At 45.1% G+C, this 25083-nt stretch overlaps 2 protein-coding genes and 1 long non-coding RNA gene across 4 annotated transcripts in view; 2 read left to right on the top strand and 1 right to left on the bottom strand.

Moving 5' to 3' along the window:
- Window positions 1–550, top strand: part of LOC134351735 (lysine-specific demethylase 7B-like) — an 88303-nt gene extending 87753 nt beyond the window's left edge. The window contains exon 20 of one of the 2 annotated variants that reach the window (XM_063058327.1): window positions 85–550. In XM_063058327.1, the coding sequence (XP_062914397.1) occupies window positions 85–173 (89 nt within the window). In that variant the 3' untranslated portion in view covers window positions 174–550. The remainder of the gene's footprint in view (window positions 1–84) is intronic. The other variant, XM_063058328.1, reaches the window with a different exon arrangement.
- LOC134351737 (uncharacterized) overlaps window positions 1–5097 on the bottom strand; it is a 58125-nt gene extending 53028 nt beyond the window's left edge. Inside the window, exon 1 of the long non-coding RNA XR_010019246.1 lies at window positions 5010–5097. This is a non-coding gene — a long non-coding RNA (uncharacterized LOC134351737). The remainder of the gene's footprint in view (window positions 1–5009) is intronic.
- Window positions 5098–5244: 147 nt separating this feature from the next.
- pex26 (peroxisomal biogenesis factor 26) lies at window positions 5245–24252 on the top strand. The gene is made up of 5 exons (XM_063058329.1): window positions 5245–5573; window positions 6450–6605; window positions 9263–9579; window positions 15295–15435; window positions 16198–24252. The coding sequence occupies exons 1-5, from the start codon at window positions 5371–5373 to the stop codon at window positions 16299–16301; spliced, it is 921 nt and encodes a 306-aa protein (XP_062914399.1). The 5' UTR covers window positions 5245–5370; the 3' UTR covers window positions 16302–24252.
- The last annotated feature ends 831 nt before the right edge of the window (window positions 24253–25083 follow it).

The raw sequence follows: 25083 nt of genomic DNA, 5'->3' as shown, positions 1-25083 counted from the left end.
CCTCAATGGGAGAGTATTATCAAGTGTATGAATGCTACTTTGTTAAAGTTTTTGCGTAAACTAATGTTATTAACCGTTTGGCAGGAAAGCGTCCAAAGAAAGGGATGGCAACTGCAAAGCAGCGACTGGGAAAGATTCTGAAGCTGAACCGAAGTGGCCGCCTCTTCCTTTAGAAATAAGACTTTCCAGACTAACTTTGGGCCAAAAAGGGTGATGGTGCTGCAGCATGGATGGCCCTACCTCATGACCCTTGGATATGCACTGTCGAAGCAATAATGGCAAAAGTCAGAGCTGGGGAGAGAAAGGACTGACGTGGGGAAGCTCTGAAACTTGTTCAGGGTTAGCAAACATTTTTAAAGGATGGTATTCTGCTTTTTCTGAAGATACTTTCTGTTGTAATTTATCTTCCAAATTATTTGATGCATTTTAATTTAACAGCATTGTTTTTTTAAAAAAAGAGAAAACTATTTATTGAGGAATTGATTCATTTCAACAAAATAATTTAGATATAAAATATTGAACCATATTTCCAACTGAGAGATCCTTGCCTTTTAATTGTTTGCATTCTGAAATCAAATCACTGCAAGCTTTTTCTTATTCCACATCAAAGAGGGTAAGGGAGTGGCTGATGAAATTGAACTAAAGTGCGTGCAAATTGGTTCGCTTTGGGAGCTTAAACAAGAACAGGACATTGGAGATTCAGTGAATGGAGAGGCAAGACCTCATCCTGAAGAAGATGGCAGAGTTTGTCATCGAAACATTGGTTATAATCGATGCCTGAATCAGGCTGGAAGCCCGAAAAGAGTCAAGCTGGGTTGCCATTTTACAGTTTATGCAAAACAATGGTTAAGCAACACTTTGCAGTATTGTGTGCAGTTCTGGTCACAATGTTGCTGGGACTGTTGGGCTTGAGTTCTAAAGAAAGATCCGATAGATTGGGGACAGTTTTCCCTCGAGTGAAGTAAGCTGAGGGGTGACCTTAGAGATCTATAAAATCAAATTGTGCATAGAAAAGATGAAAAGTTACAATATTTTTCCCCAGGGTAGAGAAGTCTAAATCTAGGGGACATAGGTTTAATGTGAGAGGGGAAAGATTTCCACACAGGGTAGTGGGTATATGGAACAAGCTGACAGAGACAGGTCTAGTAGAGATGGGTACAATTGCCATTTAGGATAGGTAAAGTCAAGTTTATTGTCATATACACAAGTACACGTGTGCACAGGTATAATGAATGAGAAAGTTTAGGATACATGGAGGAATATGGACCAAAAACAGGAAAATTGGATTAGCAATAGATGGCTATCTTGGTCAGTTCAAACAATTTGGGCTGAAGGGCCTGTTTCTGCAATACATAACTCATTGATTCTATAAATTGTTGTGGCTGTAGTGATCTGGTGATTTTGAGACTGAATGAACTACTGGAAAGAAATTATATTTTGATCGCTTTGCCACTTTTCAGATCACAAAGCACATTATGTATTGACAGACCCACCTCCCCCACCATTTGGTTGTGAAGGAGAGCAGCTTCGTGCTCTTTCACTCAGTTTCTGCAACATCCAACCTTTTTTCTTTTGGAAAGATAAAATTCTCCAGGCTTAAGCATCTGTTGGGCTAGAATTAGAAGTCCTTATTTACAGTATATACAGCAGTTAAACTTGTACAAAGGCACTTAGATATAGCAGCAAAATCCACCGAGCTATATTTAACACACCCAGGCCTCGTTTGACAGATGACTATCTACACTCTAATTACAACTTCATTTAGTACAACTTCTTCACAGTAAGTTTCTTGTCTGAGGAAACTCCAGTCAAGCACATTAAAGTATGGATGTTGTGACATGTGATACAGTCACTGGAGAGATGCTGAAGCTGGTGATATAAAGGTCTTTATTTATCACAACAAGCAAGCATTCTCCTGGAGATGCTCAAACTCAAAGTATGTTACATTTTCATACCCTACATCCAGGTAACAGCAGTTTCAATCGTTGCAATGACATTGTTTACTTCCAGTATTTTGGGTTGACACTGCTTCCTTTGAACAGTAGGAAACAGCATTGAATGTTCAAGCACCTTTGCTGGTACGGAATAATTCACACAGATGGTCTGAAAGAAATCTTATACATGCAAGTTTAATGTTGTGAGGCTGACTCTGAGTACTCAAAGATCCCAACTATTGACTGATCAGCAATATCTGTGACCATGTTTGATGTGCTAAGTTACAACATCAGTCTGGACTATCAGTTTAACTAAGTCACAATGGTGCAAAAAATAACTTGGCCCATATTGCCTGGTTTGTTGCAGGCCAATTAACATTATCCCATTGTCTTACATTTGGCTGATGCATATGAGAACATCTCCTAGTCACTTTACTTTGCAAATCATACCTCTTAGTCACCAGCCTCCAGATTCTGCTCTGTAGCCGGTGCTGTTTGCAAAGCTGTTCATTTAACTCACTAAACTGATTACTGTTTAAAACACTAGCTCTTGTTCGAATCATATCTGCAATATTTATATAATTACATATCTGCAGATAATGCAATCTGGAACAGAAAAACAAACCACTGGAGGAACATTAGTGGGGCCAGAGGGATGGTCTGCATTTTGGGTGGTGACCCTGTGTCAGGACACTTCCCTCATCACTGTCCAGGGACCTAAACGGGCCCCTCCAGATGAGGCAGAGGTTCATGTGCATTTAGAACAGTGGAGCACAGGAACACTCCTTTCAGCCCATGGTGTTGTGCTGAACTATAATTAATTATGCAGATACATGGTCCATATCCTTCCATTCTCTACACATTCATGTTCCTATCTGAGCCACTTGAATGCCTCTTATCATATTTGCCACCACTAGCACCCCTTTTAGTGCATTCCAGTCACCCACCACTCTTGAGTGTAAAAAAATGTCTTGCCCCACACATCTCCTTTGAACTTGCCTTGAATGCATGCCATCTAGCATTAGACATTTTGACCCTGGGGAATAAGGTACTAGCTGTCTATCTATGCCTCTCAATTTTATAAGCTTCTGTTAGGTCTCCCCTCAGCCACTGATGCTCTAGAAAGTAACACCTCTCACTTGTTCAGATTAAACTCCATCTGCCATTTCTCTGCCCTTGTCTGCAATTGATCTGTACCCTGTTATATCCTTCGCAACCTTCTATGCTATTGACAAGGCCAACAATCTTTGTATCAGTCATAAGCTTACTAACCCACCAATCTTGTGTGTTCATTCAAGTCCATATATAAAACACACACAGTGACCACTTTATTCTGCCTGTACACCTCATTAATGCAAACATCAGCCAATCATGTGGCAGCAAATTAGTGCAGAAAACCATGCAGACACAGTCAAGAGTTTCAGGCATTGGTCAGACCAAACATCAGGATGGGGAAGAAAAGTGATCTTTGTGACTTTGACCATGGAATGATTGTTGGTGCCAGATGGGGCGATTTGAGTATCTCAGAAACTGCTGACCTCCTGGAATGTCACGCACAACACTGAAATCTGATAGCCGAGAGGAAGAAACTGTTCCTGAATTGTTGAGTGTGGGTTTTCAGGCGCTTGTATCTCCTTACCAAATCTTCCCCTAATACGCTGGAATCTGTTTCTGCACTGGGACTGAGGCCCTGTGGGTTATGGTTCTATCATTGTATGTACGGCATTCTTTAAATATGGTCAGAGTTTCTGCCTCTCAGACAGTGAGGTTCACAACCCGACTGCCTTCTAGGTGAATTTTTTTTTTGCTTTTTAAAAATTTTTTATTTATTTTTTGCTCAGCATAACAAAACTTTCAATTTACAGATACATTTACATTTCTTCCCCTCACGGATATCAGCTATCAGAACACTTCCATCAAAATACAGACATCACCCCAACATCCTATACAAAAGCCCTTATTAGTATAGCAGACAGGTTTACATCTACATACTGCAGAAAAGGTTGCCATGTTTTATGAAAGCTATTTGTTTTTGAGTGTACCATACATGTCAAGAAGTCCAAAGGAATGTATTCCATGATTAATTTATGCCAACCAAAAAGTCCAGGGCCTTATCGGATATCCAACAAGGTTAAAAGTAAAAAGGTGAGTTTATATTTCTTTGTTTACCCTCTATTCCTTCCACTACTCACTTTAAACCTGCACACCACCTTCTGCCTTAAAAATCATTTCCCTGATCCCTGATAAGAGAAATAGAACCCATCTAATCTTCCACCAACCCTCATAATGTTAGTTGACTTAATCTGATTGGCTCTGTGGCTGACAAATCAAAATCAAGTTTATTAGCATGCTCCAAAATGTTATTTTGTGGCAGCATTACAGTGCAATGTATACAAAAGTACTATAGTTATAAATAAATAAACAAAAAGAGGAATAGTGAAGTAGTGTTCATGGACCGTTCAGAAATCCGAGTGTGGAGGGGAAGAAGCTGTTCCTAAATCTTTGAGTGTGGGTCTCTCAGCTCCTACACTTCCTCCCTGGTTGTAGTAATGAGAAGAGGGTGGATGGTGAGGGGCCTTAACAATAAATGCCTTCTTGAAGCACTGCTTTTTGAAGATGATGGTGGTGAGACTGTATAGCGATTGGTCAGGCAAGGCGTTGATTCATTGAGTTTGGAAGAATGAAGGATGACGTTGAAGCAGGCAAGACTGGTAGAGGCTGTGGAGATTAGAATCAGGAAATCACGTTAAAGCATCTTTGCTTAAGGGGTGATGAATGGATGATAGGGATGTAGAGCTTCGCATTCAAAACAGAGGGCGGTAGATTTCTGGATATTAGAAGGATAAAGCGATACGAGGATAGAGTAGATAACTGATTAGCCCTGATCTAGTTGAATGGCAGAGTAGACTGGAGGGGACAAATGATCTATTCGGGGCTTGATTCAATCAAATGTGAAATATGAAATTAGTGTTACTGAATGAACTCCGGTGTTTACAAACAAAGCACGTGTACAGGAGGAGTGATGCATACGAAAAGATACCCAGTATCCTACCACACTGGAATTTGGTGACTCACTATCCAGTGCAAGGGATCAGCGCACACAATCCCGATTCTAGGATCTGGGTCCACCATGGATTTGATTACATTGGCTCCGTGATCTGGGATCCAGATCCCAGACGCAGGATCAGGAACTCTGGCCATTCCGGGATTCAGCGATATAGCAATGTAATCCTTCTGGGATACAGTCACCGCAGGATCCGGGTGTTCAGCGACTCCGGGAACCTGATGCTCTGCAATATGGTGACTCCGGGATCCGGCGGATGTAATGACACAGGGATAGAGAGATTCCGGGATCCGGTGAGTAGGACGGATCGGGATCGGGGTGTCAGCAGCACCTCTCGCGAGAGCAAGGCCCGGCCACAGCGGTGTCGACGGAATGAAGCGGTGCGGGCCGGTGGCGCTCGGCCGCTGGGCCCCCTTTGTCCGGGAGCCGGGCCGTGCCCTGGTGCTGTGCCCTGGCCTGGAGTATCTAGAACGGGCGGCCCACCTACTTCAGGTGCAACGCGACTTCTCGGGGGCGCTGGCGGCCTGTGAGAGTGGACTGGATTGGCTGGGCCCGGAGCAAGACCAGCCCGGCAGGTAGCGGTGGGGGAAGAGGAGATGTGGGTAGTGGAGGAGAAAGCATTAACTGGAAGGGAATAAGAGAAGGGGAAGGGAGATGTAAGAATTGAGGTGGAGGAGGGGAGGGAGGGAGGGAGGGAAGAAAACTGGTTGGAGGGGAGGTGGAGAGGGGAGCGAACCAACACTCCCTCACTCTTTCAATCCTCTCTCTTTCTCCCTCCCCTTCTCCCCTCCCTTTCTCATTCCCTCCTTCACCCATTCCCTCCTATCCTCACCCACTCCCTCCCTTCCTCAACTCCTACCTCCCTCATCCCTTCTCTCCCTCTTTCTCCCTCCCTCCTTCCCTCACTCTCCCTCCCTCCTTCCCTCACTCTCCCTCCCCCTCCTTCCCTCACTCTCCCTCCCCTCCTTCCCTCTCCCTCCCCTCCTTCCCTCTCCCTCCCCCTCCTTCCCCCTCTCTCTCCCTCCCCCTCCTTCCCCCTCTCTCTCCCTCCCCCTCCTTCCCCCTCTCTCTCCCTCCCCCTCCTTCCCCCTCTCTCTCCCTCCCCCTCCTTCCCCCTCTCTCTCCCTCCCCCTCCTTCCCCCTCTCTCTCCCTCCCCCTCCTTCCCCCTCTCTCTCCCTCCCCCTCCTTCCCCCTCTCTCTCCCTCCCCCTCCTTCCCCCTCTCTCCCCCTCCCTCTCTCTCCCTCCCCCTCTCTCTCCCTCCCCCTCGCTCTCCTTCTCTTCCCCTCCCCTCCTCCTCCCCTCCCCCACTCTTCTCCCCCCCTCCACTCCTCTCCTCCCCTCCTCTCCACTCCTCTCCTCCCCTCCTCTCCTCCCTCCCCACTCGCTCTTTCCCTCACTCTTCCTCTCCTTCCTCCCCAATCCTCACCCTCTTTCCCCGTTCACTTGCAGCTGCAGCACAGCCCGAGCCGCTGATATCAGGTGCTCGCTGTGTGCGATGGGGCTGCAGGCACTGGCAGAGCAGCGGCAGTGGCGCCGGGCCTGGGACTGGCTGCTGCAGCGATACGGCAGCCCCGAGCGGGTCCCTGCTTGGCTCCTCCAGATGTGGTGAGTGTCCGCACACCCTCACTGCCTTCCCCTGCAATACATCTCACGGAAGTCAGTGACAGAAAGAAATCTGTTTGGATTTGAAGTGTTGGATGAGGCAGCGTATATTGAGAGCAAAAGGGTAACTAGGGGAAGGATAAGTTTTCTTAAAGTTCGGTTTGGTCTCCTATGTGTGGAGCTACAGGAGTGGGCTTAAGATCTTGTTTGTATTTTCAAGCATTTGGTGAAGAGAATGGTGAGTTCCTGAAAACACATCAACATTACAAAAGATCAAGTGCTGGCAGTCTAACAACTGTACAGTGCTTTGCTGAGGACAAATTCAGAGTATTATGTCCATTTCTGGTCACCCAGCTACAGGAAGGGTATTGTGAAGCTGGAGAGGGTGCAGAGAATGTTCAAGTTTAGTCATCACATGAACGTCACAGTGTACAGTGAAATGTGTTGTTTCTGTTCACAACCTATAAGCTAAGGATGTGCTGGAGGCGTCCAGCAAGTGTTGCCGCACATTCCAGTGCCAACATAGCATGCCCACAATGCCCAGTAAAACACAACATGAAAACAAGCCCTGCTCCTCTCTCTGTCCCACCCACACACATACACAGTCCTGTAACCCCAAGACAGGCCACCTCCGGTCTCCGTCTTTGGACTCTCAAACATTGGACCGTCGGCTTTCCCAGTGGACCTGCAGAGATTGCAGACTTGCCGATCCAGCCATTAGGCCTTGACTTCCGGACTTTTAGTCGACAATTCTGATGGAGATTCACAAGGATGTTACTGGGACTGGAGGACTTGAGTGACAAGGATATGCTGGAACTTAAACGCAAACAACAGGAATTCTGCAGATGCTGGAAATTCAAGCAACACACATCAAAGTTGCTGGTGAACGCAGCAGGCCAGGCAGCATCTATAGGAAGAGGCGCAGTCGACGTTTCAGGCCGAGACCCTTCGTCAGGACTAACTGAAGGAAGAGTGAGTAAGGGATTTGAAAGCTGGAGGGGGAGGGGGAGATGCAAAATGATAGGAGAAGACAGGAGGGGGAGGGATAGAGCCGGGAGCTGGACAGGTGATAGGCAAAAGGGGATACGAGAGGATCATGGGACAGGAGGTCTGGGAAGAAAGACAAGGGGGGGGTGACCCAGAGGATGGGCAAGAGGTATATTCAGAGGGACAGAGGGAGAAAAAGGAGAGTGAGAGAAAGAATGTGTGCATAAAAATGAGTAACAGGTGGGGTACGAGGGGGAGGTGGGGCCTTAGCGGAAGTTAGAGAAGTCAATGTTCATGCCATCAGGTTGGAGGCTACCCAGACGGAATATAAGGTGTTGTTCCTCCAACCTGAGTGTGGCTTCATCTTTACAGTAGAGGAGGCCGTGGATAGACATGTCAGAATGGGAATGGGATGTGGAATTAAAATGTGTGGCCACTGGGAGATCCTGCTTTCTCTGGTGGACAGAGCGTAGATGTTCAGCAAACTGGGAGACCTCCTGTCCCATGATCCTCTCGTATCCCCTTTTGCCTATCACCTGTCCAGCTCCCAGCTCTATCCCTCCCCCTCCTGTCTTCTCCTATCATTTTGCATCTCCCCCTCCCTTTCAAATCCCTTACTCACTCTTCCTTCAGTTAGTCCTGACGAAGGGTCTCGGCCTGAAACGTCGACTGCGCCTCTTCCTATAGATGCTGCTTGGCCTGCTGCGTTCACCAGCAACTTTGATGTATGCTGGAACTTGTTCACTTGGAGCATAGGAGGCTGAGGGTGAACTGAAAGTCATGAGGGCTGTAGATAAAGTAAATGGCTGCAGTCTTTTTACCCTAAAGTAGGGGTATGTAAAGCTAGATTTATGGCGAGGGGGGATAAGGTTTAAAAGAGGTCAGGGGAAAGTGAGTGTATGGAACGGGCTGCCATTGGAACTGGTAGAAGCAGATACAATTACAACATTTTTACAAGGTATTTGGACCATTGTGTGATTGGGAAAACTATAGAGGAATATGGAAAAGCAAATGGGAGCTAGCTCAGGTAGGTAGATACCTTTGGTCAGCATGGGCTACTTGGGGTGCAGAACCTGTTTCTGTGCTGTATAACTGTGAGGCACTCTGAAACTTCAGCCAGTACCTGAGCCTGCGGCACCCCCTCCCCTCGCTCCCCATGGAATGCTGAATACTTACACGAGTCCCGGTGCAGGCTCTGGGGCCGACCGTCAACAATTCCCCTCCCTGTCGGTGTTCGTTGTTTGCGTTTTATTTCTTGTTTTCATTCTCACTTCTTTTTCTCGCCACACAGTCATTTTTGGTGCTCTGACTCTATGTCAGTAAATCTGTCCATCGTGTTCCCCCCCTCACATCTCCAGTCATGCATCCTCTTTGGTATTCCCACCCCCACCAATTCTCCTGCCATCCAGCCACATAGCAGCAAATCTTTGCGATGTGGGAGGAAACCAGAGCACCTGGGGGCAATCCATGTGGGTACAGGGAGAGAGTTCAAACTCCACACTGACAGCACCAGGGGTCGGGGATTAAACCCAGATCCGTGGGGCAGTGAAGCAGCGGCTCTACTACCTGCACTACTGCATAGCCCACGACATAATCGCTGCTGTTTGTTATCTTTTATGGAATACTTAATGCCCCTAAAGATGCATGGAGCTGATGAAATTCTTTTGTGATAGCATCATTCTCTACAGCAAGGCTGGAGAGCCAGGCCTGGTACAGCAGGCGGTCTGCAGCTGGCTGAGGGACAGAGCCAGTGGCCGCGCCCCAGGCGGCGTGGCTGTGGTGCTGGAGCTGTACGTCCTGCATGTGCTGCTGCCGCTTGGTCTCTACGCAGAGGCAGAGAAGGAGATCACGGACACAGCAGTGTTGACGGAGCAGCAGAAGCAATTGGCACTGGAGCTGGTTTCGCAAAGGAGGTCCAGGGTGCTGGAGCAGGAGCCGGTGGACGGCAGGAGCCAGGATCCAGCAGAATGCAACAAGCAGAGGTGCTCAGGTAACCATCAGTATCAGCCTGATTCAGAACCATTTACAAACAGCGATGAGGAGCCAGAACGTAGTGAATCTGTGGAATTCATTGCCACAGTTGTGGAGGCCAAGTCATTGATATATTTAAAGTGGAGGTTGATGAACTCTTGTTAAGACATACGAACAGAATTAGGCCATTCGGTTCATCGAGTCTGGTCCACCAATCGACCATTACTGATTTATTTTTCCTTTCTTAAAGGTGTTGAGAGTTACAGGAGGAAGATGAGAATGGGTTTGAGAGGAAGCGAAATTAGTAATGAGTGAGTGACTCGATGGGCCGAGTGGCCTGGTTCTGCTCCCATGTTAACATACGCTGAAATGTGTCATTTGCTTTAACAAACATCCCACAAATGTCACCACACATTCTGATGCCAACGTAGCATGCCCGCATAGTTCAGCAGAACAATAGCAATACAAGCCCATTTTCTCCCTCCCCCACACGTCACCAGCTCCAGGACAGCCTTTCTCTCGGCTTCCAACCTCCAGTCCCTGTTCCAGACTCACTTGCAACTTCCAGAGCCCCCGACCCAGGGGCCATAACCACATAGACTAGTTGGAATGAATGATCCCTTACTACCTGCAGGGCTTGTGTAACACCAAATTCAAAGACACAGATTCAAATTCCGATGTACAGCACTTATAAAAAGTATTCACTGTCCCTTGGGAGTTTTCATCTTTTATTGTTTTACAACATTGGATCACAGTGGATTCAATTTGGCTTTGTTTTACACTGATCAACAGAAAAAAAAACTCATGTCAAAATGAAAACAGATCTGTACAAAGGGATCTAAATTAATTACAAATATAAAACACAATTGATTGCATAAGTATTCACCCCCTTCAAGACACTATTTAGTAGATGCACCTTTGGAGCAATTACAGCTTTGACTCTGTGTGGCTAGGCCTCTATCAGCTTTGCACATCTGGAACTGCAATTTTTCCCCATTCTTCTTTATGAAACTGCTCAAGCATTGCATGGGGATCAAGAGTGAACAGCCCTTTTCAAGTTAGCCACAAATTCTCAATTGGATCGAGATCTGGAGTGTGATTTGGCCATTCCAAGACATTAACTTTGTTGTTTTTAAGCCATTCTGGTGTAGCTCTGGCTTTATGTTTGGGGTCACAGTCTTGCTGGAAAACAAATCTTCTTCCAAGTCGCAGTTCTCACACAGACTGTAGGAATTCTGCAGATGCTGGAAATTCAAGCAACATACATCAAAGTTGCTGGTGAACGCAGCAGGCCAGGCAGCATCTATAGGAAGAGGCGCAGTCGACGTTTCAGGCCGAGACCCTTCGTCAGGACTAGACGAAGGGTCTCGGCCTGAAACGTCGACTGCGCCTCTTCCTATAGATGCTGCCTGGCCTGCTGCGTTCACCAGCAACTTTGATGTATGTTGTCACACAGACTGTGTCAGGTTTTCATCCTGTATTTTGCTGCATCATTTGACCCTCTACCTTCACAAGCCTTCCAGAGCTTGCTGCAGTGAAACATCCCTGCAGTATGACGCAGCCACCACCGGTAGGGATGGTGTTTTTTTTTTAATGATGTGCAGTGTTTGGCTTATGCTTATCTAATGCCCAAAAAACTCAATTTTAATTTTATCAGACCATATAAACTTTTTCCAGCTGACTTCAGAGTCTACCACATGCCTTCTGGCAAACTATTCAAGATTTCATGTGAGTTTTTTTCAACAGTGGCTTTCTGCTTGCCACTGTCCTACAAAGCTGGGACTGGTAAAGCACCTGGGCAATGGTTGTTGTATGCACCGTCTCTCCCATCTCAGCCACTAAAACAGGGGTAGGCAACCTGTGGCCCACGAGCAAATACTGGGATACTATGCTTATCTGGCCCGCGAGCGATTTTTCCTTATTCTGAGTGTTTGACGCGACCACGCTGATGGATATGCATGGCACCTTGTTACACTGGTATACTGTATACGAATGACGGGAAGGCAGACTACCTTATTAATATGTATTAGATACTCTCTGTGCACGCGCAGGTTTTCAGATGGGATCGTTTAAATTTGTAAACAGAGACAGCCTCACTGTGTTTTAACAAGAAATCCACACTAAATATCCAGATGTTTACATGTGCTATGATACTTGTTGAATAACTCGGGTTTCAAAATAAAATCGATGAAAAAAAATTCCAATGGCAATGAATGCAAAACGCAGGAAGGTAGACACTGAGTGCCGAAATTTCCAAGACACTTGGACACTAGGTTACTTCTTCATTGAGCAAGCTGGGAAACCAGTTTGTCTCATTTGCCTAGAAAATATTGCTGTGACAAATATCAGGCGACATTATGAGACCCGCCATAGTGGAAATTTTAACAAGTTTACTGGGCAAGCAAGGAAAGATGAAGTTGAGCGAATGAAGGCTAGTTTCGGAAAACAAACGTCATTTTTTGCCAAAGAGAGCAGTGAAAATGCAGGAAATACCCGTGCCAGCTACGAAGTCTCAAAACGTATTGTCTCAAAAAGTGGACACTGCATCAGAAATTTTTCAAATGGAATTGATTGAGATGCAGTGTGACAACATATTGAGATCAAAATTTCATTCTGAAGATGTGTCAGTGCTTGACTTCTATGGAAAATATATTCATCCAAGTGGGAAGTATCCTAACTTTGTGGGCCATGAAAATAAAATGGCATCATTGTTTGGCAGCACTTATCTGTGTGAGCAATTATTTTCAAAAATGAAGCACACAAAGAACCATTTGAGAACAAGACTGACTGATGCCCATCTGGATAATGTCTTGCTCTTGGCATCAACAAGTCTGACGCCCAATATTGAGAAGCTTTCAAGCAACAAACAGCATCAAGTTTCACATTGATTTATCCACTGTTTGCATTAAAATTTTTCTTTTTTATTATACTTAATTTACCACCATTCAATGCATCATGTTCATAGGTTTGATGTTTAAAGATTCTTTGTGTCTTTTTAATAGATTCAAAAGATGCCTTGATTGAAATAAATTGCAACTAAACTGAGTTCTTTGTTTACTAATTGGCATCCTTGGTTAAGCACAAATGATTTTCTAGCATGCGTTATTCATTAATTTGAGGCAAAACATAACTAGATGTATTTAAATGGATAATTCCCATATTTCAAATTTTTTATGGCATTTACCTGGCCAACTGTCCACTCATTAATATGTGATCTGGCCCACAGAGGCAAAAAGGTTGCCGACCCCTGCACTAAAGCTTGTAACTCCTCCAGAGTTGTCATAGGTCTCTTAGTGGCCTCCCTCACTAGTCCCCTTCTTACACCGTCTCTCAATTTTTTGAGGATGGCCTGCTCTAGCAGATTTACAGCTGTGTGATATTCTTTCCATTTCTTGATGATTGACTTAACTGTTCTTCAAGGGGCATTCAGTGACTTGGAAATTTTCTTCTATCCATCTCCTGACTTGTGTTTCAATATCCTTTTCGCAGACTTGTTTGGAGTGTTCTTTTGTCTTCATGGTGTAGTTTGTGCCAGGATACTGACTAACCAGCAGTTGGACATTCCAAATACAGGTGTATTTCTAGTGCAATCAATTGAAACAACTTGACTGCACACAGGTCTCCAAAAACAAATCTCTATTTAACTAATTATGTGACTTCTCAAAGCAATTGGCTGTACCAGTGATGATTTGATGTGTCAAATTAAAGGGGGTGAATACTATTTTGTGTTTTATATGTGTAATTAATTTAAATCACCTTGTAGAGATCTGTTTTCACTTTGACATGAAAGAGTCTTTTTCTGATTATCAGTATCAAAAGAACCAAAATTAAATCCACTGTAATTCAATGTTGTAAAACAATAAAACATGAAACTTTTCAAAGGGGTGAATACTTTTTATTGGCACTGTATTTATCATGTGTACATGTGTATATACAGAGAAATACAGCATTTGCGTTAACACGAAGAGCAAAACCACATAACACACAACAAGCAACAAAACAACAACAGCAGAACAACCTCTGATTTTGGACCAGAATGCTAGAAATTGGCAGCCTCTGTGGGGAGGGAAACAGTTCAGTGGTCTTGAGCAGCCCCTGTATATTCTGACTGTATTTCTGTTCTTGCAGTTTCTTGCTGTTGACCTTTCCTGATTTGTTGGGTTTCTGTCTAATCTTTTGCCCTCATGTTATTGCAACTGCTGACCGACAAGAGGCCCTGTATCCCTTTCCTACTGTCTTCCACACCGTCTGATTCCTGGTGAGCTGTCAGCAAGCTGTTAAACTGTAAAGGCTGTGAAAATGGTGCACACACTTCATACAGCCTTTGCTATGCTTCGGGTGCATTGGGGAGACATGGGTCATACACCGCTCTGTCTTTGTTGGATTCTAACCTGCATTAAAAACATGCTCTCATAAAGCTGCTGTGGTGTAGATTTGGAGAGCAGTTCCTCTGTTTTTTTGTGTGTGTGGCTTGGTATTGAGCTTGGAACAGGTAATGAGTACCTTTTACTCTAAAAGTCAGTCCTTTTGCTCTAAACTTGTCTTTGTTGCCAAGCCTATCCTCGGACCTTCCATCTTAGTCCACTAAATCCTTATCTCTGGCATTTTGCATCTAGGATTATTGCAATGCTGTCTTCTCTGCTGTCCTGTCTTATATCATAGACCCTTCAGCCCACAATGTTGTGCTGATCCTTTAACCTTCTCCAGGATCATTCTAACCCTTTCTGTCCGTATAGCCCTCAATTTTACTTTCATCCATGTGCCTATCTAAGAGTCTCTTCAATGTCCTTAATGTCTCTGCCTCTACCATCACCCCTGGCGCATGTTCCACAGATCTATCACTCTCTGTGTAAAAAGCATATCCCGATACTTTCCTCGAAAAACCTGAAAATTATGCCCCCTTGTATTAGTTATTTCCACCCTGCGGAAAAACTCTGGCTATCCATTCAATGTATGCCTCTGTTAAGTCACCTCTCCTCTTCCTCTCCAGTGAAAAGCCCTGGCTTACTCACCCTATTCTCATAAAAAATGCTTCCTAATTCAGGCATCATCCTGATAAATCCCCTCTGTACCCTCTCTAAAGCTTCCACATCCTTCCTATAATGAGGTGATCAGAACTGAACATAATGCTCCAAGTGTAGTCTATAGTTTTGTAGAGCTGCAACATTACCTTGCAGCTACTGAACTCAATCTCCTGACTACTGAAGGCCAGAATACCATAAGCCTTCTTAACCACCCTATCAACTTGCATGGCAACTGCAAGGATTCTATGGACATGGACCCCAAGATCCCTCTGTTCTCACACACTGCCATTAATCCCATACTTCGTTTGACCTTCAAAAGTGTTTCACTTCATACTTTTCCAGATTGATCTCCATCTGCCGCGTCTCAGACCAGCTGTGTACCCTGTCAACTATCAATGTCCCATTGTAACCTACGACAACCTTCTACGCTATCTGCAACACCACTGACTTTCACGTCATCTGCAAACTTACTAATCCACCTGTACACTTTCTCATGAAACTAATTTATAAAAGCTAGATCAAGGAGGAACTCAGTGGGTGATAGATTCTTGGCCTGAATCATTGACTGTTTACTCCTCTCAATAGATGTCGGGTTCCTCCTGCATTTTGTGTGTTTTGCTCTGGATCTCTGGCTGTCTGCAGATTCACTTGTGTTGATGTTGAGGATAATCATACAATGTTTATATTGCCTCCTCTCTCTCTCTCTGCAGCACACTACACACCACGCCACACGTTCAAGTTCATTAAGCAAGTGTTAGGGTTGTGTGGACGAAGTCTACATTTGGTATCTCTGCGCAAGCTGCTGCTGGCGGTGTTTGTGGCCTATCTACTGATGGTCAGGCTGGATCCTGGTGAGTGGCACATCTCCCTCATGTGCACCTGTTAGTCACTACAGCACCTCACAAATCCATGCCCAGTCCACCATCACCTGCAGGCTCCCTTCCAAGCTGCCCACCATCCTGACCGGGGTGATACATTGACAGTATTCCATTGTCACTGGGATTCCCTTCTTTCCAGCATTGCAGGAGCACCACCTTCAGGATGACTGCTGCAATTCATTCAGTTCAGTAACCCTGCAGCTCCTTGCTGTGGCTAACTTGGGACGGACAGTAAATGCTGGCCCTGCTGGCGACACCCAGCTCCCAAAACTTGAATCACACGAAGGAAGTGTTCCCAGAGCCATCTGCTATTACATCGAGCTGCTCCAGGGACGGGTTGCAGTAGTATGGCACTGCCCAGTGCTCACTGAAGCGACATGATCATGATCATGTGTATCATGATCTATACACATCATGATAGATCAGATGTGTATATTTTGAGTTTTTCAGGTCATATCAATCAATTCCATAACACCAGTAACACGAAGGCTGATTCAGTGTTTGGCTGTTCTCTTGGGTATGACTGGCTGAAGTAATCCCAAGAGTGATCAGCGCTTGGTTATGGATGGTGTATAGAAAAGAGTGGGTGTGGGCTGACTGTGAACGAGGAGTGAGCAGTATGTAGGTGGACAGCTGACATGAGATGAGTTAATGAGTATCTCTGTTTTTATTTTGGATTTCCAGCATCTGCGGAGTGTTGATTCTCAAGGACATTTCTGTGTTTTTTTTCTTCAGCTTCCCCAGCAACCTTATCCTGTTTAACCAGCCTCCGGCACTTTGTCAAGGCAACGTGGGACGCTATGTTTTCCCTTTACCACAAGGCAAGGATTGGTGTGTGACGGTGGTTGCCCATCCTCTGGTTGGTTAAGCTCCATGGTGTAGCGCATGTGAGGAAGTCCGGCAGCCAGGGTTTCACTGCAACTCTAGTGAAACTCATCCTGATCAGCATTATCGGATCTGCGGTCTGTGGCCTCTGCACAGCAGATACAAACCTCAACATTCTCTGCTGTGATCCCTTTAAGCCATCCTCTGTATTGAAGGGGTTAAATATGTCGCTGGGTTGCTGTTATTATCAGGCCTCTACTGATCAGTGTATTGAGGAGGTAAACATGTGGGGTCAAAGTGGGGAGCAAACCCCAATCCCTTCGTGGCCTTGCCTGTTCCACTGGTCAATTCCACCGCCCGCCAACTGTTCCCCTTAACCTCTGTGATGTATCCTTTCTTCCTTATTCCTCACAACCTCATCTAAATAACTGGTGGCATTGAGACACTTGTATTTGCTTATATTTCTGTAACTTTCTCTTCAATGTCACTCCTGGCAAATCCAAAACCCAAAATTACCATTCTCTGTTTAGAAATCATTAAGTCCTGATATTTTTAATGATAGCAAATGGTATTTGAATTTCAAACCTGAGGATCTCAGACCACCAATTCTATATTTGGAATATAAAATTCTATTGTTAAAAACTCATGGGGAGGTATAAAAATTCCTTCACTGGGCCCTGGACCAACTTGGAAAGGATGCTATTGGAAGCATCATGAAATATTAAAGAATAATAAATTCGAGGGATGGAATATATTCTAAAATCCTAGCCCTCAATATTTTCATCTCTCGTTTATTTATCCAATCATGGCTGGAACATTCAATCCAGGGATCGATCCTGAGGTCAAGATATTTCTCAATGTTACTTGGATTAATAAATGAATCTTCTCCTCCATTGAAAATCCAATTATAGGTAGCATTAAAAGGGAGGGTATTATTTTTACACTCCATATATCATAGTCAGCAGTCTTGTCGAGATTAACTTCAAGACTTGTATTCTTACAGACGTTCTCCTGGACCTTGAGGATATTGACCACATCCTTGTGAGAGCTGCTCACAAGGACAACATCAACAAAGGCTAAAGCTGTACATGACATATTGTCAGCAGTGTTGTTGCATGAATGAAATCGCCAGAGAGAGTTACTGGTAGATACAAAGCAGCTTCTTTATTCGACAAAACCAGGTACAGCAGGCATCATATGGAGATGCTTTCGATAGAAAGGTCTGCTGGCCCAACGTGGGGCTTGTTATTTATTTGCTAAGCACAAGGCAATTCCATATCTACAAAGTATAGACAATGCTTTCTTTTGAAGCTACATACAAACTTCACACCTTCTGATTCGCATCCATCCCACAGACGTCAGCAGCATCTGGACTGGGATCCACAGCTTTTAGGAATGCATTGTCCCACACTGACTCCACAATACATTATCGACGAACAGAAAACTGGTAGCCAAAGCCATTTACTAAATGTAAATGACCTGAACTCAAAATTACTCTTAACAGTCCCTCCTCTTGGAAAAAAAATAAATTTGTACCAGGAAAGGCCGACCTAGGAGGATCTACTCAAATAGGGCAGCAAAAAAGCCCTGCCTCGAAATTCCTCTCTCCCCCCCCCCCAATTTTGTGTGCGGAGATCTACTTTAGCATCCCCTAATCACTACCTACCAACTGTTAAGCAGAGAGGTTGTTCCAGAAATTTGAACAAGTCGTTAGAAATGCGGCTTCTGCAAGGACCTCTCCCTAGTGGCACCCCCTTCCGAAATGTCCAGTCAATCACTGGCGCAACTGCTGCAAGGGCCCAGCCCCTCAGACTGGAGGTTGCTGCCTTCAGATGCTGTGTGCAGTCTGAAATGCCATCGAAGTTGTGGAACTTGCTGTCTCTACTTTAACTTTAAAAAATCCTTCCCCATCTATTTTCTAATATCTTTTCTATTCTATGCTATTAAACTAATCATCTACCTTCAGCAGCCAGCCTTCATTACAAAGTACCATCATCATCACACTTTAGCATGCCATTCACGGTTTCCGTCTCGCTCTCTGCTGCTTCTGTCACGCTGTTGGAGTCTTCTGCCTTTGCATTTTCTCTGGGTATGTTTTCATCAGCTGTGGTCTGGCTGTGTTCCTCTCTTAGGATCTCTGTAATTACACTTGATCCACCGCTCTGTCTGTGGGAGCAACAAGAGGGTGAGTCATATGCTTTAACTTGAATCCAGTGTTTCCACTGGCTGTCTCGCCGACTCTGCACACAGACACAAGTATCATGGGTTAAGAGTACCACCTGTGGCTCTGTCCAGCTGGGGGCAAGCCCTGGCCTTTCCGGCAGCACCCTCACTATAACTTGGTCACCGGGCTGTGGAAGGACTATCTCCCTTCCCTCTGGCGCTCTCTGATCAGCGATTCGCTGCTGTTGCATCGCAAGGTCCTTCAACACTTTAAGTTGATTACAAAGGTCTTTCACATACTGTGTCATTCTATCCCTGTAGGCCCCAGGCTCTCTGCAACCTGTAATTATTCCATGATATAGCTTCAGTAGTATCTGCCTAATACATGGTGGGACCACCACATCTCTTTCCTACCTGTGTGCCCAGCTCCCATCTGGTCCCTGCTTTGCTCCTTTCTCCGCCCCCTCACCTTCTCTTCTGCCCCCACCTCTTCATATAATTTTACCAAACTGGCTTCTGTCATTCCTTCCTGAGCACTTGCAATTTTAATTGCGTCTTGTTCCTCCGCTGCCTTATTCGCAGTAATGTCTGGCCTCGGAGGGACTGGAAAAGCTTTATGTTCTGGAGACAGGCCATTCAGGACTGTTGCAGGGCCCGCCACTAAGGGATGCAATCTCAGTTTGGTCTTAAGGGTGGTATAGCCTGTTATTAATGGATATGATCCACTGGGCTTCTTTACTGGCCATATAGCCGAGTTAGTAGTTGCCACAGTCACTCTGAGTATCTCCAGGTGTTTTAGTTCTTTTACTTTACCCTGAACAGCGGTCAGTGTGTCAGTTTTTATAGGGTACTACTTATGGGGTTTATACAGACCCCCCTCTATTTTAACTGAGTTTATCTTTACTCAGTCACAATCTTGCTTGTGTATACCCCTCACTGCTGGGAACTGCTGACAAAGTAACTCATAGATGCAATCCTGGCTCCAGTCTCTGATGATCGGGGCGACTGTTGGACTATGCTAGCCAGACTGTGTGTTCTATTGGTTGTACATGTTTGCTGCCCTGACTTGTCCATGTTATTTCTCCTTTTTCTGAATCTATAACAGCTCCTGCTTCCTTTAGGATGTCTATTCCAGGGATGGTGCCCTCATTATTTGGACATACCCAGAAATACACTGGAAGCTACACTCCCCTGTTTTCTAGTATTTACATAGAAACATAGAAAATAGGTGCAGGAGTAGGCCATTCGGCCCTTCGAGCCTGCACTGCCATTTATTATGATCATGGCTGATCATCCAACACAGAACCCCGCCCCAGCCTTCCCTCCATACCCCCTGACCCCCGTAGCCACAAGGGCCATATCTAACTCCCTCTTAAATATAGCCAATGAACTGGCCTCAACTGTTTCCTGTGGCAGAGAATTCCACAGATTCACCACTCTCTATGTGAAGAAGTTTTTCCTAATCTCGGTCCTAAAAGGCTTCCCCTTTATCCTCAAACTGTGACCCCTCATTCTGGACTTCCCCAACATCGGGAACAATCTTCCTGCATCTAGCCTGTCCAATCCCTTTAGGATTTTACACGTTTCAATCAGATCCCCCCTCAATCTTCTAAATTCCAACGAGTACAAGCCCAGTTCATCTAGTCTTTCTTCATATGAAAGTCCTGCCATCCCAGGAATCAATCTGGTGAACCTTCTTTGTACTCCCTCTATGGCAAGGATGTCTTTCCTCAGATTAGGGGACCAAAACTGCACACAATACTCCAGGTGTGGTCTCACCAAGGCCTTGTACAACTGCAGTAGTACCTCCCTGCTCCTGTACTCGAATCCTCTCGCTATAAATGCCAGCATACCATTCGCCTTTTTCACCGCCTGCTGTACCTGCATGCCCACTTTCAATGACTGGTGTGTAATGACACCCAGGTCTCGTTGCACCTCCCCTTTTCCTAATTGTGACTCGCTTCTTTCTGCTTTCACTGTTTTCCCTCCTACACCCCGAATATAAATGGCCTGTCTGGTTGTTGGCAAGGGTAGGTCAGTTATTGATATCAATGCCCCTGTGTCCATTAGCATATTGCATTGCTGTCCTCCTAACAATGTTGTTGCGTACATCCGCGGGTCACCAGCGCTGGCAGTGGGGCCCGCCGCCACATCTTTTTCTTTACTAGCTCTATGATCTGATCAACAGTCAGACTGGGCACCGATGGGTTGAGAGATTGTGTATCTGCTGTGACGTTCACCTGTTTTTCTTTCCTTTTTCTTGGACACTGCCTCCAACCATGTCCCAATAACTCCTTTACCCTCCCACGTCTATTCCAGCAGTTCTTTGCTTTGTGCCCTCATCGCTGGCAAGCAAAACAAACTCTCTGGTACATCATAGCAGCTGCTTCCACTATAGCCACTTTACGATCTCTCTTGCACTTTCTTCGGTCTATCTCACTGGCCCACGGACAGAGTAGGTCGACCCCACCGTTAAGCACTCAAAAATTGACCTAGGCTTAGTTGGCTTAAAGTTATGAGGGAGAGGAAGTATGATGTACCCAATCTTAAATCTTCATTTAACTATTGCTGCACATACCATAGGCCTTATTTCTCAAACAATACCATAGCATTTTTATCTCGGTATTTTTCCCAACCGTGTGTTCTGAGAAAGTAAAATGGAAATGAGCTCAATAAACTCCTCACATGTTTTAGGTGAAAGATATGAAGGGGTGCCTGATCCTGCATTTCCAAATTTCTGTATGTGTGCCTTCAAAAATAGGTCAAACTCACTTATTACCTCTAGAATGCCCATGTAGTTGCCGTTATCAGGCCTGCCAAATATATCACTGGAGCCTCGGATAGCCAGTCCCCTCTCGACCAAAAATTTCACAACCGCCACCAGTCTTCTCAATACGTCGGTGCAGTAGACACACTCTGACTCGAACTGTTTTTGCAGTTCTGTATCTATTCTTCTGTTGTCAGGTGCTAGTGTAAGGTAGGTCAGTATCGTTTTCCTGTGGTGTTTGCTATTTTCATGCTCTCCTATGCGCTCAGCAGCATGTTTCCAGTCGCTAAAGCCAGGTTTGAAGATGGACTGAGTTACCATCACTGAAGATGCGACATGCAAAACAAAACATAGCCAGTGGAAGGGGTATATAAGAGCCATTGCCTTGATATGTACTCACCATTTATGAGCCTGAGTTTGAAGTGAAATTTGGAGAAAAAACGTCTCTGCTGTTTGTATACTCATTCCGAAGCTTTGATATCCACATCCGTATTCCGGCAGGACTCCAGCCCTTTCTTAGCCCAGTACGCTCAGACTGAATCATCTAACATTTCCTTTCCCCAGTGAGCAGGATCAGTGCTGTAAGGATCCTCAGTAGCGGTAACGTTAACATTAATGGTGGCCCGACTTGGTTGTTCGGAGGCGTCTGTGGTCAGGAATCCCAAAGTCATGCTCTCTGCCTCTTCGAGGTTAGCTGCTGACTGTGGCAAGGACGGTGGTCCTGTGCTAACGCAGGTGCTGTGTTGAACAAGTCTCTATTTGTCCACCGGTCCCAGACTGTGACGAGAGCGATGGTACTGCTGCATCATCGAGAACAGGTTTAAAAAATTCTGTCAATTTCAATGTCTTCTTTAATGCTTCTTTCTTACGGTCCTTGTTTCCTTGTATATGTTTTCTTTTCTGTGCTCCACTCTCGTATTTTTTTTTTGTCCGCCATGATGATAGCTACCTATTTTGGGCCCTTCTGCAGCTTTGGCCCCTGGGCTGCAGCCCAGCCTAGCCCTGCCTAAAGTCCGGCCCTGGGCTTATGAATGGTCGTATTCATTGTCAAGGGCTAGCTCGGATCATCAGGGTTTTCAACCCGACATTGCTTGGTCTCAATAGGTGCCATCCTGACACATATATCTGGGTAAAGCTTTTCCCTGAAGTAACTCCACACTAATTCCCACACTGTGGTGTGTCCATCGTCACCGATGAAGACCTCAACACCATTAGTCACTTTGAGACTGGAGGTGTGTCCGAAGATGACTGGTCAGGCCAATTCAGGCATGAAATGTCCTGGCACATGTTGGGCAGACACATGTAGACACTGCAGTTGCGCTGGTGGGTCTGGACTTGTGCTTCAGCAATGCGCCTTGCCTCGTCAGCTTGACAGCCCTTGTGGATGAGGCCGCGCCAGGTAGGGCAGTCTTGTGCCAGCGTTTCGCAGCAGGTCGTGTCTATGTCAAGTGACTTCAGGGAGGCCTTTATTGTGTCTTTGTAACGTTTCTTCTGCCCTCCACGCAAGCGTCTTCCAGCAGAGAGTTCCCCAAAAAGGAGTTGCTTGGGTATGCGCTCGGCCCACTGGGTCCGTGCTCTCATCAGCAGTGTGTGAACTGATGGTAGACTTGCTTTAGAGAGAACTTCAGTGTCTGGTACTTTATCTTGCCATCTGATGCCTAATATTCTGTGAAGACAAGTCATGTGGAAATGTTTGAGCTGTCTTGCATGCCTTCGACACACAATCCATGTTTCCAAACAATCCAAAGATTGTTGGAACCTGCATACAAGTTTGTGATGAGGTTTACAAAACGAGTGCGACACCCCACCCCACCCAAATCTGGTCTAACAACAAGCAAATGGCCAAGGGAGTCAAATGCTTTTGCAAGATCAACGAACACTACTGTTAGCTAGAACCCATCAGTTCTCTTGCCAGACCTTTTTTTTTATTAGCATTACAGTGAAGGCTATACATCTCAACTTTAGCTTCCTTGTTTCAAGCTTGTATGGCCTTTCCCTTTTTGTCTACAAAAATATTAGTAACATTTCCTAAAATCCTAAAACTGAAAATCATTATTAATAATATCTAATGATGGATTATCTAATATGGTCAAAGCTGCTGAAGTATGTCTCTATCTGTATATAGATTCTGTCTGGTTGGTAATAGATGCACTGACTATGACTGAATTTAACCTCATGTTCATCTTGCCTATTAGTATTTAAATACTTATCTCTCAATTGGACAAACTCTAGTTTCCTTTAATATGAAATCTGTTTATTGGTCTTGGAGCCTTATCACACTGTCAAGGAAAACATAAATGTTTTTCTTGCCAATGTATTATTTTTGCTCCAAGGCCAATAGTCTATATTGATTGAGGTCTACCTTTCCTAACCGGTTTCTGTGCAACTAGAAGACTTGGAGGTACATTGGCTCTTCTCATCAAGTTGTGCAGAGCTGGGTGCATGTAGAACTTGTGCTGGCCTAGACCAATCTTTGAGTTGAAGGATGCATCACATTCATTGCATTTGAATGACCTGGAATTCTGATGCACAAAATCAGCACATCCCTCATCAGAGTCTGGTCTGCTCACATACAAGACTTTGGGTTTGGACTGTGTGAGGGAGATATGCCATTAAAAGATCCACTCCAGTTGATATAGTCCAGTGAAACTGACCATGGTGATGAATACAGCCTTCCTCGCTGTAGCAAAGGCCACCCAATAATCTCCCTCACTACAGCAGGGGTTTTCAACTTTTTTTATACTATGGAGCCTTATTATTAACCAAGGGATCTGTGGACTCCAGGATGGGAACCTGTGCGCTACAGCATCACTGGGCTGGTGCTCCAGTAACTGGCACAGTACGGCCATCAGCAGTCATTGCCAATCTTCAATAAATAAACTGGACTTCCATTTACAATAGAACACACCATGACTGGACCTTGGGGCAGGAGTCTCTAATCATACAGTTGTCGTCAGACATAACAACGTGGATTGAGTTACAGGTTCCAATCACACTGTAAATTTGCTTAATCAGAAAAGTTGACAATAAAGATAAACTGGAAATGTATTGATTCTTGTTGGTTTGGAAAAGGTTCCCAATGGGTAACAATTTGTTTTAGTCTTTACCAGCCCCGGGAATCCCTCAGGGCAGTGTCCTCGGCTGATCTTCAACTGCTTCATCAATGACTTTCCTTCCATTGTAAGATCAGAAGTGGAGTAAAACCAGAATGCTCAATTCCATTGTCTTCTCGCAAGTGAAACAGCCCATATCTGCATGCAGCCATGCCTTGTTAATATACAGCATAGGCTGATAAACAGATACAATATTTTTCATGTAATGTGGCCAGGAAATAATCTCCAACGTAGTTATAACACATACAATGAGCAAATCTCCCACCATCAATAGGCGAGGAAGGAGTCTCCATGAATTAGAAATACAGCTGAATCAGACACAACCTAGAGTGACTACAAGAACAGGTCAGATGCAATTTTCCATTGCAACTAGCTGGCCTTCTGCCTTACCATCGACAAGGCAGTTGTGAGGAGTATGATGGAATAATCTCCCCTTTCCCAGATGAATGCAAGTCCCAACAGTTTTCCAGAGGCTCAGTGCCATTTAAGACCAAAAAAGGCCCATTTATGTGACATTCACTCCCTCCACCACCAACACACAATGGCAGCAGTGTTAACCATTTAGAAAATGAATTAGAAACATAGAAAATAGGTGCAGGAGTAGGCCATTCGGCCCTTCGAGCCTGCACCGCCATTTATTATGATCATGGCTGATCATCCAACTCAGAACCCCGTCCCAGCCTTCCCTCCATACCCCCTGACCCCCGTAGCCACAAGGGCCATATCTAACTCCCTCTTAAATATAGCCAATGA

This window comes from Mobula hypostoma, chromosome 9 (genome assembly GCF_963921235.1).
Source record: "Mobula hypostoma chromosome 9, sMobHyp1.1, whole genome shotgun sequence".
Lineage (NCBI taxonomy): Eukaryota > Metazoa > Chordata > Chondrichthyes > Myliobatiformes > Myliobatidae > Mobula > Mobula hypostoma.
The sequence above is the reverse complement of the archived record's forward strand: the minus strand, read 5'-3'. Positions and strand labels throughout refer to the sequence as shown.

What these genes read in the sequence shown, in the direction of transcription:
- pex26 (XM_063058329.1), top strand. Translation starts at nt 5,371, where the DNA reads ATGAAGCGGTGCGGGCCGGTGGCGCTCGGCCGCTGGGCCCCCTTTGTC. An exon ending in CAACAAGCAGAGGTGCTCAG is followed by an intron (nt 9,580 to 15,294) that starts GTAACCATCAGT and finishes CTCTCTCTGCAG; the next exon opens with CACACTACACACCACGCCAC. An exon ending in GATGGTCAGGCTGGATCCTG is followed by an intron (nt 15,436 to 16,197) that starts GTGAGTGGCACA and finishes TTTTTTCTTCAG; the next exon opens with CTTCCCCAGCAACCTTATCC.